General features: G+C 35.6%; 1 protein-coding gene across 9 annotated transcripts in view; it reads left to right on the top strand.

Moving 5' to 3' along the window:
- DNM1L (dynamin 1L) overlaps positions 1-14,781 on the top strand; it is a 49,741-nt gene that overhangs the window by 19,710 nt on the left and 15,250 nt on the right. For 5 of the 9 annotated variants that reach the window (XM_086713672.1, XM_025930629.2, XM_025930632.2 and 2 more), the window contains 6 exons: positions 4,311-4,357; positions 4,771-4,842; positions 7,177-7,263; positions 8,731-8,893; positions 12,527-12,647; positions 14,387-14,518. In XM_086713672.1, the coding sequence (XP_086569798.1) occupies positions 4,311-4,357; positions 4,771-4,842; positions 7,177-7,263; positions 8,731-8,893; positions 12,527-12,647; positions 14,387-14,518 (622 nt within the window). Of the gene's footprint in view, positions 1-2,801; positions 2,841-4,310; positions 4,358-4,770; positions 4,843-7,176; positions 7,264-8,730; positions 8,894-12,526; positions 12,648-14,386; positions 14,519-14,781 lie in introns of all 9 variants that reach the window. The other 4 variants (XM_025930628.2, XM_025930627.2, XM_025930631.2 and 1 more) reach the window with 1 other exon arrangement.

The raw sequence follows: 14,781 nt of genomic DNA, 5'->3' as shown, positions 1-14,781 counted from the left end.
GCAGAGAGAGAGGGAGACACAGAATCTGAAACAGGCTCCAGGCTCTGAGCTGTCAGCACAGAGCCCGACACGGGGCTCGAACTCACGGACCGTGAGATCATGACCTGAGCCGAAGTCGGACGCTCAACCGACCGAGCCACCCAGGCGCCCCAAATGTGGAATATTAAAATGAAAAAAACATGTACTGTCCTTTATAGCAGTTCTTTGGTTAAATTGAAAATATTTTGAGAAATGTTGTGTCTATCAGTGGATATTAAATTGCTTATTAAGCGTGTGTCCTATTTATATTAGTGAGGTTGGAATGTTTGACGAAAATAATATATTTAATCTTCCTTTTTTTAGTTCAGTGTTTGGCTCAGACTTTCTTATTTATAAGTCTGTAAAATAACTAATTACATTGGCAGCAGAGTACCATGTTTGTTACTCATCTGCAGAGATCTGTTTTCAATGCAGTTTGATTCTACTTAGATTCTCATCTAAGAAGGGATGATAGTATTGATGAAATTGAAGTTACTTTAATTATTTTTCCTATTATTATAGGAGTATTGGTAGTGATAGCTTGTTTTTTTTTTTAAGTAGTAAAAAAAAAAAAACCTATCATGAGCATCTGCAATGACTATAGAAAGTTAATCACTGAAGCAAGTTAATGAAGTTTAGATGTTAACAAGTAGTATTTTTGGATAGACTGCCAGAGGATATGTAGGAGCCTATTAATTAAGTGTATTAGGTAGCTTCTTGGTATATTATTCATCACTTTGTATTTCTATGATATTTGTTTAGTATTGAAATTCTAAGCCTCGAATTTAATCAGGTTGAACTAACCTATGATTCAGCTTCAAATATATAGAATAATACTTAAAATTTCATTCCTACTAACTTACATCATGAAGTATACCAGAAAACTTAAAATCAGACTTTAAGAAACTATATGGCATTAATTAGGTCTCTTTCTTTTAACCCTTTATTTTCTTCAGTCATCATGAAAAGGGCAAATGATAGATATCCTGTCTCTTAGAAACTGTAGATGTGGGTAGTGTTTGTAGAAAAAGGTGTACATTTCAGCCACAGAAGTGTCAGTTCCTCAGTATCTCTGCTCATATGTTCACCAGGTTTTGTTGATACCTCTCATCTTAGTGGTTGGTCAGCAAATCTGCACATCTTACCTATATATATATATTTTTTTTTTTCAAAGCTTAGTGTTTCCATTTTATGTAAAAAAAAACCCGCACAATATTTTGTATTACTTAAGACACACTTAATCCTCACTTAAAATGACAACTCAGCTACCCAGAACACAAACTAGATTTCATAAATTTTGAGTATTAAATTTCATGTGTATTATTAATAATTAGCATAGTTCCTTAGTTTTCTCATCAGATCCTCTTTATACTCAGGGTAACCAATCTACCTGGCCATGAATCATTGTAACCCAGAGAAAATTAGAAACAAAGAAATAGATAAACATTTAGTTAGCCAGAAGAGTATGAACTACCTGACAGTCTGATAAACCAGAGAGGAGAAAGTAAGGAAAACATAATCAGACAGGAAAACTTAAAAGAAAGAAAAAACCAGTTTCTAACCATTTTGGATAGGGATTTATAGCCTCAGAGGGCTTTGTTATGTAACAAAGGCTGAAGTTTGCAATAATAGGCTGATTTAGAGCAGTATATTTTAGGATGACATGGAGCAGAATAATCCATTTTATTTTTTCATTTTTTATTAAAAAAATTTTTTTTAACATTCATTTCTGAGAGACAGAGACATAGCATGAGCGGAAGGGGCAGAGAGAGAGGGAGACAGAATCCAAAGCAGGCTCCAGGCTCCAGGCTCCAAGCTGTCAGCACAGAGCCCAACACAGGGCTCAAACCCATGAACCGTGAAATCATGACCTGAGCCAAAGTTGGACACTTAACCGACTCAGCCACTCAGGCGCCCCAGAATAATCCATTTTAGATACAGGTCCATCAAAACTGACTAAAATAAAATATCTTAATGTTTAATATGTGTAATTATCAGGAAATTTTATGTAATGTGGAATCCTTCATTCTGTCAGCCAAGTAGGATAATTGAGGTGTCAGTATATTTATATAGTATTTCTCAGCTTGCTCCCCCTTTTGCCAATGTGAAAGAATTTTCTCATAAAATCTTACTAAAAATAGATTCACACTGATTTAGTTTGAACTTTCAACTTCACATTTATCTTTCATATATTTTTAAGAATCAGTCTTTTTTCAGATTTCCTTTTAGACAAAATCCAAAAATAGCATGTTGATTAAAGACCAAAATTGTTTTTATGGTGTTCTTTTTAAATTCAGTATGTATTTTAAAGAAAATAATCCCTTATAAAAAGCTCATTCTTCATGAATAGGGTAAATACTCATATATATTTACTTTTGAGGTTTTGGAAAATGTGTTTGGTATGCTTTGTAGATTTTTTTGTGCCAGGCAATTTATCTTTTCCTACATATCAAATATTTATGGCAGATTTTTGGAGAGTGAATCAATTTTAATCCGGTTGTGTTAGCACTAGAAACCAGAAGTAATACAATTAGCTGTGATGGAAAATACCAGCAAATTATGGCACGTGGTATACTTCATTTATATCACTTAAAACATATATATCCCTTTAGGTATTTACTATTAATTGTAATGGGAATTACAGTTGTAAATTTTGAAAAATTGGATGCTCCGTGCATTTGAAATGTGTTCAGGTTTCTGCAGATTTGACTTTTTAAAAAGGTTTAAAATACTAGGGTTAAGCATTAAACTTATCATTCTGTGCTGTTTCTCTTTAACTGCAGACCCTGCTACATGGAAAAACTCAAGACACCTTTCTAAAGGTTTCCTTTATCCATTGTTTTTGGCCCTTTTTTTTCTAGTATGCCTGCATGTGTGCTTACGTACTCTTACAGGCTGTGTGCATTATTTTTCTTCCATTTTTATTTGCCTATCCACATTGATTGTAGGTGGTTCTTGTTACCTTTTGGCATTGCATCAGAATGCAGGGTTTTTTTTGGTGGTGAATGTAATTTATTTTATTTTTATTTTTAAAAACATGCTTGTTAAGCCAGACCTCTTTTAAACGATAAGGTAAATTAACCTCCCCACCCCCCCACCCCCCTTTGGTACGTAGTAGCTGTCTCTGTGAGTTCTGTTCACCTAGATTACTCCAGTCCTCCAATGAGACTTCTTGGAAGAAGGTACTAAGCTTCAAGTAGGTGAGCATTTTATTAGCAAAAAGGATCCAGTTTTATTTACTTATTTCCACCAAAGAATTGAATCACTTTTTCTTCAATATTTATTTAACTATCTTTTAGTCATTTTTATTTTGATTTCAGGTGACCGATATGAGTTATTCATGAACTCAGTCATTAGGATACTTAGAACTCTGAATTTGGCAAAAGCAGAATAGCTGTGCTTAGGGGAGGCAGTTTGGTTACTTTTCTACAATTAAACATTTCTAGTTTTTCTGAGAAAAATAGAACAAAACTTGCTCGCCAAGATTTAGACCACTTGAAACAGTGCCCACAGTGAATTATATTTTCCTTTTTTTTCAGGAAGTGCAGGAAGAACAGACCTATTACTGGAAACTCATGGAGAGTAGCGACTCCATACAGTACATATGCTAGGGTCTGTCTGTCTCCTCCCACCCACAAACACTCATTTCATTGCTTTCTAACCTTCATTTCCAAGGGAAAACATAGTCTTGGCCCTGGTGGGAAAATCACCTTGAAAGTACATATAAGTTACAGGATAATTTTGCACTACTGAGAGAACTCTTTAAAGGAACAGCAAATTGTGACTTTATAGGTAACCAGCAGGAAACCAAATTTAAAAGAAAAAAGTTTCATTTACATATTGCAAATTTTTACCTTGAGTTATTTGTGTAAATCTATTACATGTGCTTTTTGCATTACTCAGTAGGATTCTTAGTTTTTCTTCTGTTAGCCATTTGCTTGAGTTACTTTCGTTGTATAAACTGCTTTTATGTGTAAGATATTTAAAAACAAAGCATATGCTTTTACCATAATATAATTACGTACAAAATATGAAGAGAAATGAACAATTTTATTTTCAGACTCTAGATTTCAAATCTAGATTTCAAAAGGAAGATCTGTGAGTAACTCTCAAAAGTCATTTTTTGAAATATATGATAGTTTTTAAAATATGAAAGTATAATTTAGGAGGTCTTAAAATACTGCTTGTCAGTGGCAAAATAGGAACAAATAATATTGTGTTGCCTTTTTGAATTCCTAAGATAAAAAGGTAATTGCTATAGTTTCCAATAAATGGAGTTTTTCTTTTTCTAGGGGTTGAAGCAGAAGAATGGGGTAAATTTCTTCACACCAAAAATAAGGTAATCAATCACACAAGAATATTATGAAGAGATAATATGTTGATACATTTTTTTGTACAAGTAGTTGATAATTTAGTTTCTTACGATTGGCAGTGTGTTATGTTATCTTGAAGCAACTGCTCCTTATAAAATAAATCTTATCTTATTAGTAACATTTCTAACCATAGCAGTTTATTTGGAAGACACTTTATGTTGAGCCTTATTGTAATGTGGAAATTAACTGTTGTGGGATCAGGCAGCTTTGAAAAGCTCATGTAAACTAAGACTCCTTGGCTTAGAAAATACATGTATATATTAGAATTTACTAATTCTCTGAAGCAGATCTGTAGACATCCTTGAAATTTATCAACCCCTCACTTAAGAACTGTTGATCTTATCATGAATGTTGTCCTTTTTGTTTCAATAATTTTTAGCTTTACACGGATTTTGATGAAATTCGACAAGAAATTGAAAACGAAACAGAAAGGATTTCGGGAAATAATAAGGTAGGCATCTTTTTAGAGTTAGAATGTATAAACCTCAGTAAATACATCATTGAGAGTATTCTGTGTATAATGTGTTATGGGCATTGTAAATTCACAGTCCTGGTCTTTGAAACTAATGGAGTATTTTCCCAAGTATATAAACACCTTACTTAAAATCCCTTTTGTTTCTTAGAGCTTTCATATACTATCAAATATTTCATTTAGATGATTGTTTATCTTGTGATTTATATATCACTTATATAATTTTTGTATTTAATATTGCTATAGTAAGTTATTTTTTTCTGATGGATTGATTGTACTCTAACTCAAGAAGCATTATGTAACTTAGGAGATTTTGAAGAGCTCTCTTACCTGAGTAAGGCTAGATTTACTTACGAAAGTAAAGAGAGAAGTTTTCTTTGATGAAAATGAAAACTAATGTTAACAACTTAATTCCTGTTTTCTAACATTGTGAAAATTAAAAAAAAAAATGTGTCTAAGATGCCATTAATCTTGACACCAAGCACTATCACTGCTTCTCATAAATGCTCTGTTTTCTCTCCTTTCTTTATCCTTAACTATCTTTCTGTTTCCTTCCTTTTTTCTTTCTTTTCTTTTTTAACCTCCATTCTTGTATTATCCAAAGGCTACTTAATCCAGCAAGTGGGCCCTGGCCTAGTACTAATATTCGACAAGTATTCACTGAGCCCTTTGATCTGCCAGATGTTGTGCTGAAGAGGTTGTCCTGACACAAAGGCATTTTTGAGCCACGTCAATTCTTTATGTCTAGTCAGGATATTTATCTCTCTGACTAAGCTTTGTTCATTATTGAACTCTGGGCTGGTAACCTTTGAGTTACTGCTGCTGCTGCTACCATACTTCCCTGAATTTCTAATGATTGTGTTGTATAGAAGAGGTAGAAAAAGTGGCAGCAAACTAGATTAGCTTGTTGTCTGTCCTGTAATTATATCAGGGATAATTTTAACTTCGGGGATGTTATTAATCGTAGTACCAGTCTGAATTCTCTCCTGTGTCCCCATGGATTTACTGAACTCAGGAATTGGTGGTAATTTTACATAGGGCTAGAATTTATAATGGATGTGACTAGTGTTTCAGAAAGGAAAATTTTAGTTAAACTAGACTGAATGTCATGAAAGATGGAGTCTGTATACCAACAAGATGTTTAATTTACGGTGGGGATGTGATATACTTACCTAGCAGGTTTTCTCACCCACAGTGTCCAAAAGATGAGAAGTCCCCTACCCCCAAATCTGTGAAAAATCTCTTCTTTCCTAAATCATGTTTGTAATGAAGTAAATGATACTTTGATCTTATGTAAGTAATTTCATATGTATAAATATCTAAATGATTTCATATGCCTAACATAAAGCCCTGAGGGATTTAAAATATTTATGAGATTGGAGTTGTAAAGGCATTTGAGCAAAGCTTTGTATTGGACATGAGAAGGGAATGCCTGAGAAGTACACAAGCTGGGTAGGTATGCTGAATATCAGCACATGACTTTGGAACACTGATGTGTTTGAAATAGAAAAGTAGTTTGGAGTTATCTAATATAACTCAGAGTAAAGGATGTTTCAAAAAAGCTTTCTGTGAAATTAAAATTTTCAGTGGGTGTGTATGAAGGAAGATAAAAGGTAGGTAGATGAGAGGACATTTTAAAGGATAAAGAAGGGCATATGCAAAGACGAATGCACATTTTCTATGTGCCTTTTTACATGTAGCTGACTCAGCTCTAAAACTTGTAGAGGGCCAGTGCTGAAGAGAAGGCAGTGTGTATAATGATCTCAGTCTAGGGAAATAAAGGTATCTCTCACTATCCAAATTCTACTATTTGAATTCAGGAATCTGAAGATGCAGATAAATTTTCTGAGGAGTCTCTTAGAATATATGTTTTTGCTACCTGATATTCAAAGATTAGGAACCAAGTTGATGTGGATAACTTGTTACCTATGCCTCACTGTCTACTCAAGAACCTCATAAGTTTGGATAGTGACACAGTGTTCTTTTGTTCAGCACTAAGTCTATTAAACGTACTTAAGAAATTGTATCTGTCTAGAACCCGAGTAAAGAATGTGGAATAATAAAGGAGAAATAAATTTTGTATATTAATGTTACAGGATTGAGTAAGCTTATAACCTGCTATATGGCTGGCTGGCTGCCTTACTTCCCATGGGTTTCATCAGGTTTTGATTGCTGAAATGTTTTAGGGATCATGGTTTAATTTGTATCTGAAAGCATCTAGAGTCTATCTACTTGAAATGAGATGTACTTTGCATTTTTATATTTCAATGAAATTTTAATGTGATTTTAATGTATTTTAAAACTTATTTTTAGGGAGTAAGCCCTGAGCCAATTCATCTTAAGATTTTTTCACCCAATGTTGTCAATCTGACACTTGTGGATTTGCCAGGAATGACCAAGGTAAAGATTAGTTGTTACTCATCGTGGATTTGGTCATGTTTGTTTTCACTCGAACAAATGTGGTTTTTACTTGACCTTATATGAGAATAATCAGCCTTTTTTTTTTTTTTTTCCAGTCAACTTGATCTAGCAGCATTGATATAGTTGAGCCCTCCCTTCTCCTTGAAACACTTTCTTTACTTGGCTTCCACGACACCATATTCTGCAGGTTTCTCTCCAGCATCACTGTCCACTCCTTCTCTGTCTCTTTTGCTGGTTTCTTATCTTCCCAGTGTTAACAGTGAGTGCCTAGAGCTCAGTTTTTAGACCTCTTATCAAGTGGGTACACTTACCCCCCCCTTGATGATTTCGTCGAAACTTATGGGTTGAAATACATGAATGTCTGTATGTTGACAGCATTTAAACATCTCCAGACTTTTGTAACTGTCTATTTGGCATGTCCACACACGTGTCTAGTAGACGTTTCAAACTTGTTATGTCTTGTGCTAAATTTCTGACCTGTCCCTCAAGCTGACTTGATCCTGCTGTAATCTCCCCCAACTAAATAAATGGCAACCCTCTTCTGTCAGTTGCTTAGCCAAAAAGTTTGTAGTCAGCCTTGATACTTTTTTATTCCACACTACTCTGTGAGCAGATCTTTTTGGCTCTCCTTACATTTAAAATATATCTAGAACTCTGTTGTATATACACATTTGTAGCTACATCCTCATCTAGCCACTATCATCTCACCTGCGTTACTGCAACAGCCTCCTACCAGGTCTTCCTCATAATCTGTTAAGTAATCAGCCAGAATGATGCTGTTAAGGTAAAAATTAGATTGTGTCATTCCTTGGCTCAAAATCTCTCTATTGGCTTTTCATTTCATTCACAGTAAAAGCTTAAGTTCTAAAAAGAGATTTAAAGTATCCTGTTACTCTTTTAACTCTTTCTGTTCCAGTGTTCTGACCTTATCATTCATCTTGCTGGAATATTCTTCCACTAGATATCTGCATGTAACTCTCCCTTATCTCCTTCAGTTTCTGGCCATTCTCTCAAATGTCATTATCTGAGTGAGTTCTTCCCTCATTATTTAAAAGCATAATCTGATTTCAAATAATTATCAGTCTCTTTTTTCTTAATGACTACCATGACATATGTGATGTAGAACAGTGCCTGAAATATATTAGGCTGCCAATAAATATTTGGTAATTGAATGAATGAATGAATGAATGAATGAATGAATGAATGAATTTGTCTCTAGGAATTAGCACTGACCAGTCCTTCACACAGTAAACTTCTGATATTTGCAAGAGGTACATTTTGAGGCTTTCACATATTACCAAATGCATACATACCACTATTAGTAGTATGTATATACTTTCTTCATTTTAACTGTAAATGGAGTAATGCCTACATTCTGTAGATTAAGTGAGGGGAGGCTGAGTTGATTTTTATTACTAGTTCCTTCTTCATTTGTCTTCGGTTCAGGTGCCTGTGGGTGATCAACCTAAGGATATTGAGCTTCAAATCCGAGAGCTCATTCTTCGCTTCATCAGTAATCCAAATTCCATCATCCTTGCTGTCACTGCTGCTAATACCGATATGGCCACATCAGAGGCCCTTAAGATTTCAAGAGAGGTAGATCCAGATGGTAAGGACAAATGTTGATATTTAATGAGATATGGTTGGTTAACAGTGGTAAATCTACCCTCAAGAAAGGAATATTTTTAAAAGGAATATCAAACTGTTAATACAGATTTAAAAAACAATGTGCTCCTATTCTGCTTATAATTACAAATAGAGATTCGGATGGAAAATAAAGTTTTAATGGGTTAGTTGCTGTATAGTCAAGGCAAAAATACTTAACATAATGTCCATATTTGTCATGGTTACCTGATGACTTTAAAATTATAATATGAGGGGCACCTGGGTGGCTCAGTCAGTTAAGTATGACTTCAGCTCAGGTCATGATCTCACAGCTCGTGGGTTCGAGCCCTGCCTTGGGCTCTGTGCTGACAGCTCAGAGCCTGGAGCCTACTTTGGATTCTGTGTCTCCCTCTCTTCTGCCCTGCCCCTGCTCATGCTGTGTCTTTCTCCCCTTCAAAAATAAACATTAAAAAAAAATTTTTTTAAATAATAAGATGGCTTTTCAAGGATGGTTTGTTTTGTAGAAATAAAATGATTTAGATTTTTGACTAGCTGACTTCTAAGAATAATTAACTCATAATTGATCATTGTTGATTATGATACAGTAGCTAATTGTGGTTATCTACATTCCGCAGAGGTAGAAAACATTTAGACAGACATAAGGCAGAGGAAATTCTTAGAAATAAAGGTAAAATCCTTTTATGAAGTATTCACAACCCCAAGGATTAGTTCATACTGTGGATCATTGTATGATAGTTGACTAATGCTGTGATATACATCTCATAGTATATATACAATGGCAGCTTATAAGAGAGTAATTATTATTGCTGCTAATAAATGTAGCTTTGCTCCACATAGGATCTAATTTTTTTACTGGAGTATTTGGGGGTTCTGTGGGCTGTGTCCTGTTTTCTTTTTTCTTGCTTTGAAGAAGAATTTGAGGGGCGCCTGGGTGGCGCAGTCGGTTAAGCGTCCGACTTCAGCCAGGTCACGATCTCGCGGTCCGTGAGTTTGAGCCCCGCGTCGGGCTCTGGGCTGATGGCTCAGAGCCTGGAGCCTGTTTCCGATTCTGTGTCTCCCTCTCTCTCTGCCCCTCGCCCGTTCATGCTCTGTCTCTCTCTGTCCCAAAAATAAATAAACGTTGAAAAAAAAATTAAAAAAAAAAAAAAAAAAAGAATTTGAAATAAAAATTTGGTAGGAAAAGTTAATGCTAAGGCTACTAATTAAAATTCCCATAAACAGTAATTTTTAAAAGTATTTTTATTTAATTTAAAGCTTTTAAGAAGTATTTACCACATGTTCATTTTAGATTGGAAGATAAGCTCTAGGGGCTCCTGGCTGGCTCAGACGGTGGAGCATATGACTCTTGATCTCAAGGTCATGAGTTTGAGCCCCACATTGTGGGTAGAGTTTACTTAAAAAATAATAGTAAGAAATAAATTAATTAAGCTCTATCAAAGGGTTTATTTAAATTTTACATTTATCATTTAAACTGTTAAGCATTTTATATGCATTCTATTTTAAACTGACCTTTAAGCCATAAATAGGATCATACTTTTGATCTAGTAATTTTTTTTTTTAAGTTTATTTATTTTGAAAGAGAGAAAGTGGGATAGGGGAAGAGAGAGGGAGAGAGTGAATCCCAAGGAGGCTCTACACTGTCAGCACAGACCCCGTTGCGGGGCTCGATCTCACGAACTGCAAGATCGTGACCTGAACCACAGTCAAGAGTCGACTGAGCCACCCAGGCACCCCTTGATCTAGGAATCTGAATCTGGTCATATATTGTAAGGAAATAGTCCCATCGAGTATTATTTATAGTGTCAAAAAATTAAATTCAACTTAATATATGGCCCATAGTAGGACTGATTAAGATTATAATAGACTAAGATAATAATAGATTATTAAGGTAGTGATGGGTAGGGAATCATTAAAAAGAATGATTTTGTAGATGTGAAGCAATGTTGAAAATGCCGTATGTAAAATTAGACACTGTGCAGAGCAGCTGCAGTTCTTACACATTACTGGTGGGAACGGTACCGGCCACTTTGAAGCGGTTTGTCAGTTTCTTAAAAAGTTCAGTCAGGGGTGCCTGGGTGGCGCAGTCGGTTAAGCGTCCGACTTCAGCCAGGTCACGATCTCGCGGTCCGTGAGTTCGAGCCCCGTGTCGGGCTCTGGGCTGATGGCTCAGAGCCTGGAGCCTGTTTCCGATTCTGTGTCTCCCTCTCTCTCTGCCCCTCGCCCGTTCATGCTCTGTCTCTCTCTGTCCCAAAAATAAATAAACGTTGAAAGAGTTTATTTCAAAAAAAAAAAGTTCAGTCAGTACCACTCCTAGACATTTACCCATGTTAAATTAAAACCTATTATTTGTATCTCCTAAAACTGGAAACAACCCAAATGTTTCTCAAAGTACCAAACTATAGTATATCCCTACCATGGAACACTGCTTTGCAATGAAAAAGAATGAATTATTGATATATGCAACAACACGGATGACTCTCAAGTGCATTATGTCAAGTGAAAGAAGCCAGAGTCAAAAGGCTATATATATGTATATGATTCTATTTATGTCATATTCTGGAAAAGCAAATCTAGGAATAGAAAAGGGGTTTGAGGGGCACCTGGGTGGCTCAGTCGGTTGGGCCTCCGACTTCGGCTCAGGTCATGATCTGGCGGTTCGTGGGTTTGAGCCCCGTGTCGTGTTCTGTGCTGACGGCTCAAAGTCTGGAGCCTGCTTTGGGTTCTGTGTCTCCCTCTCTCTCTGTGCCTCTCTCTCTCCCTCTGTCTCGAAAATAAACATTGAAAAAAATTTTTTTAAAGAAAAGGGGTTTGATTGGGTGGTAGTACAAATAAATTTGGGGGGAAGTGATACAACTGTTTTGTCTTGAGGTGGAAGTGACATAACTCTTTTGCATTTATCAAAACTCCTGGAACTGTACAACAGGAGTGAGTAAATTTTAAATAGATTTTTAAAATACTTATAAAAAATGAGCCCTAAGAGCTAATAAAAAACACTATATGTGAAATTTTTTTTTAATTTTACATGATTAAAATAAGTTAGTTTTTATAATTTTCTATTTTTTTAAAAGTTTATTTATTTTTGAAAGAGAGAGAGAGAAAGAGAAAACAGGGGAGGGGAGGGGTGGAGAGAGAGAGAAAGAGAGAGAATCCCAAGCAGGTTCGAGCCCAGTGCAGAGTTCGAACTCATGAACCACGAGATCATGACCTGAACTGAAATCAAGAGTCAGATGCTTAACTAACTGAGCCACCCAGGTGCCTCTAAAGTAAGTTTTTAAAAAGTATTTGTGGGTTAAGCATCCAACTCTTGATTTCAGCTCAGGTCATGAACTCGTGGTTTGTGAGATGGAGCCCCGATTCTGGCTTGGCACTGACCCCACAGAGCCTGCTTAGGATTCTCTTACCCTCTCTCTCTGCACTTGCCCAGCTTGCCCTCTCTCTGTCTCTGTCTCAAAGTAAATAAACTTTAAACAGTATCTATAAGCAAAGGCTGGAAAAATACTGCCAAAATGATGACAGAAGTAACGTTAAGGAGGGATTATAGATGAGGATTTTTCTTTATTAATACTGAATAGCTTTATTTAATGGATCAATATCTTTTCTTTTTTTCATTTACCAGGTCGCAGAACCTTAGCTGTAATCACTAAACTTGACCTCATGGATGCGGGTACTGATGCCATGGATGTATTGATGGGAAGGGTTATACCAGTCAAACTTGGAATAATTGGAGTAGTTAACAGGTTAGCAATCAAGAATGGGATAATAATTGCAGCATTCCCATTTCAGAGCAAATCTGAATTTTAAAAAGTAATCTAAAATGTGATATGATCCCTCTGTTTCCCTTTTACTGTAACTGTGGTATTGTTAGGAATTCAGTGCTCTAAAGGGAGAAAAGATCCACTAAAGCCTCCTGTGGGTGTTTGTAATGGAAAGGATTTTTAAAGTAAGCAGTGCTATAAAGTGGAAGAAAATTTAATAGTGAGGCTTGAAAAATTCCTGCCTATTGTGTTATGTATGAGGAGTGCACTGGATAAGAAAAAAGAGTATTATTTAAATTTGCATGCAATCAAGAAAGAGTTTGTTAAGATGGTAGGATTTTAATAAATTGGTTTAACACCTCTGGCATTAGTGATTGATCCTTTGTATTTGCCAGGATGTGACTTGGAGAAATTTTATTAAAGGTATTCTAATAATGAATAGCTGGCATTAAAAATTGTGGAAAGGAAACTACTACTGAGTGTCTAATTATGTTTTAGAGACTTTACTGTGAGCAATTTGCAAATGGTATCTCTTTGAACCCTTACAACATCGCTGTGAGGTAGGTGTTGGTGTCTATTTTATAATTAGAAGGCTCAAGTTTTATATCTCCAAAAGTCACATGGTGAAAGCAGATTTCAAATGAAGCACTCTCTTAGTCCAAAGCCTTTATAAAGTAGGCAGCACTGAAATTAACAGGAGATCTGGGTTCTAGTCCTAGTTTGTCTCTAAACTAGATATATAATGTGGCCTTAAATGACACCTAACATGTTTGGGTTTCAGGCCTTTTAAAATGATACTGCTCTTCTCTCCCTCAAAAAGTAAATAAATAGATAAATAAAGGGATGCCTGGGTGGCTCATTTTGTTAAGTGTCCAACTCTTGATTTCAGCTCAAGTCATGATCTCACAGTCTTGAGATCGAGGCCTGAGGTTGGGCTCCATGCTAGGTGTGGAGCCTGCTTAAGATTCTCTGTCACCCTCTCTCTCTGCCCCTTCTCCACTTGCACTTGCACGCCCTCCCTCTCTCTCTCTCTCAAAAAAAAAAAAAAAAAAAATTTAAACAAATAAATAAAATGAAAATGTTTTTACTAAGTGATATCCAAGATCTCTTTCAGTTGTCTGCTTTATTCGTATGTCCTAACTCTTCTATACTTTGACTTCTCTTTTTGTTTTCTTTTCTTTTGTGTGTGTGTGTGTGTGTGTGTGTTTAATTCCCACTCTCTTTTCATGCGAGCTGGCGGTATAAAACTGTTGCATTTGTAGTTGACTGCTCTTCAAGTTAATTATTTTTGGTAGAAATCCATCGCCTGTCCATGGATAAAATATACAGCTGGCTATCATGCTTTTACTTTTTTCACATGTCTATCCCTGTTACTTAAGAGTATTGCTTTTGACTATAGTGAATGGTAGTTACGAGTCCTAAACTATTCAGGCATTATTTACTTACAAGTCACAGATTGAATATAGGCTGAAGTACTTAACATGTGACCTTGGGTAGGTTAATGTCCCTGAGCCTCAGTTCCTTTGGCATAAAATGGAATAATACCTACTGCATAGTATTACTGCAAGAATTAAATAAAACAATCCGTATCAGGCATTACAAACAATGCTTGGTGCTATCATCATCATCATCATCATCATCATCATCATCATCATCATCCAAGGTATGTAGAAGACCTCAGTTGACTTTAGTTGAAAGGTTTTGTTATTTTTCAACCTTAGGAGCCAGCTAGACATTAACAATAAGAAGAGTGTAACTGATTCAATCCGTGATGAATATGCTTTTCTTCAAAAGAAATACCCATCCCTGGCTAATAGAAATGGAACAAAGTATCTTGCTAGGACTCTGAACAGGTAACATTTTTACCTCTTGAAAAATGAGATTTTGTTGGTTTGTTTGTTTGCTTGCCAGTAGGTGTCTGAGAGCTCTCATTTTTAGTTCTTTGTATTTTCATAATGTTCTTATGTATATAGTTTCAGGTCTTGTTTCTTGCATGTAGGTTCTTGTAATATAGATATCTTTTTTTATTGGGGCGGTTGGCATTAAATTATGGAGTTTAGAAATGCGCAAGGGAATTTTAAGACATCTTAATTATGAAGTTCTTGACAGTCATTTA

This window comes from Puma concolor, chromosome B4, assembly GCF_028749965.1.
Source record: "Puma concolor isolate L17-30 chromosome B4, mPumCon1.1.hap2, whole genome shotgun sequence".
NCBI lineage: Eukaryota > Metazoa > Chordata > Mammalia > Carnivora > Felidae > Puma > Puma concolor.
This window is presented reverse-complemented; position numbering and strand designations above follow the sequence as displayed.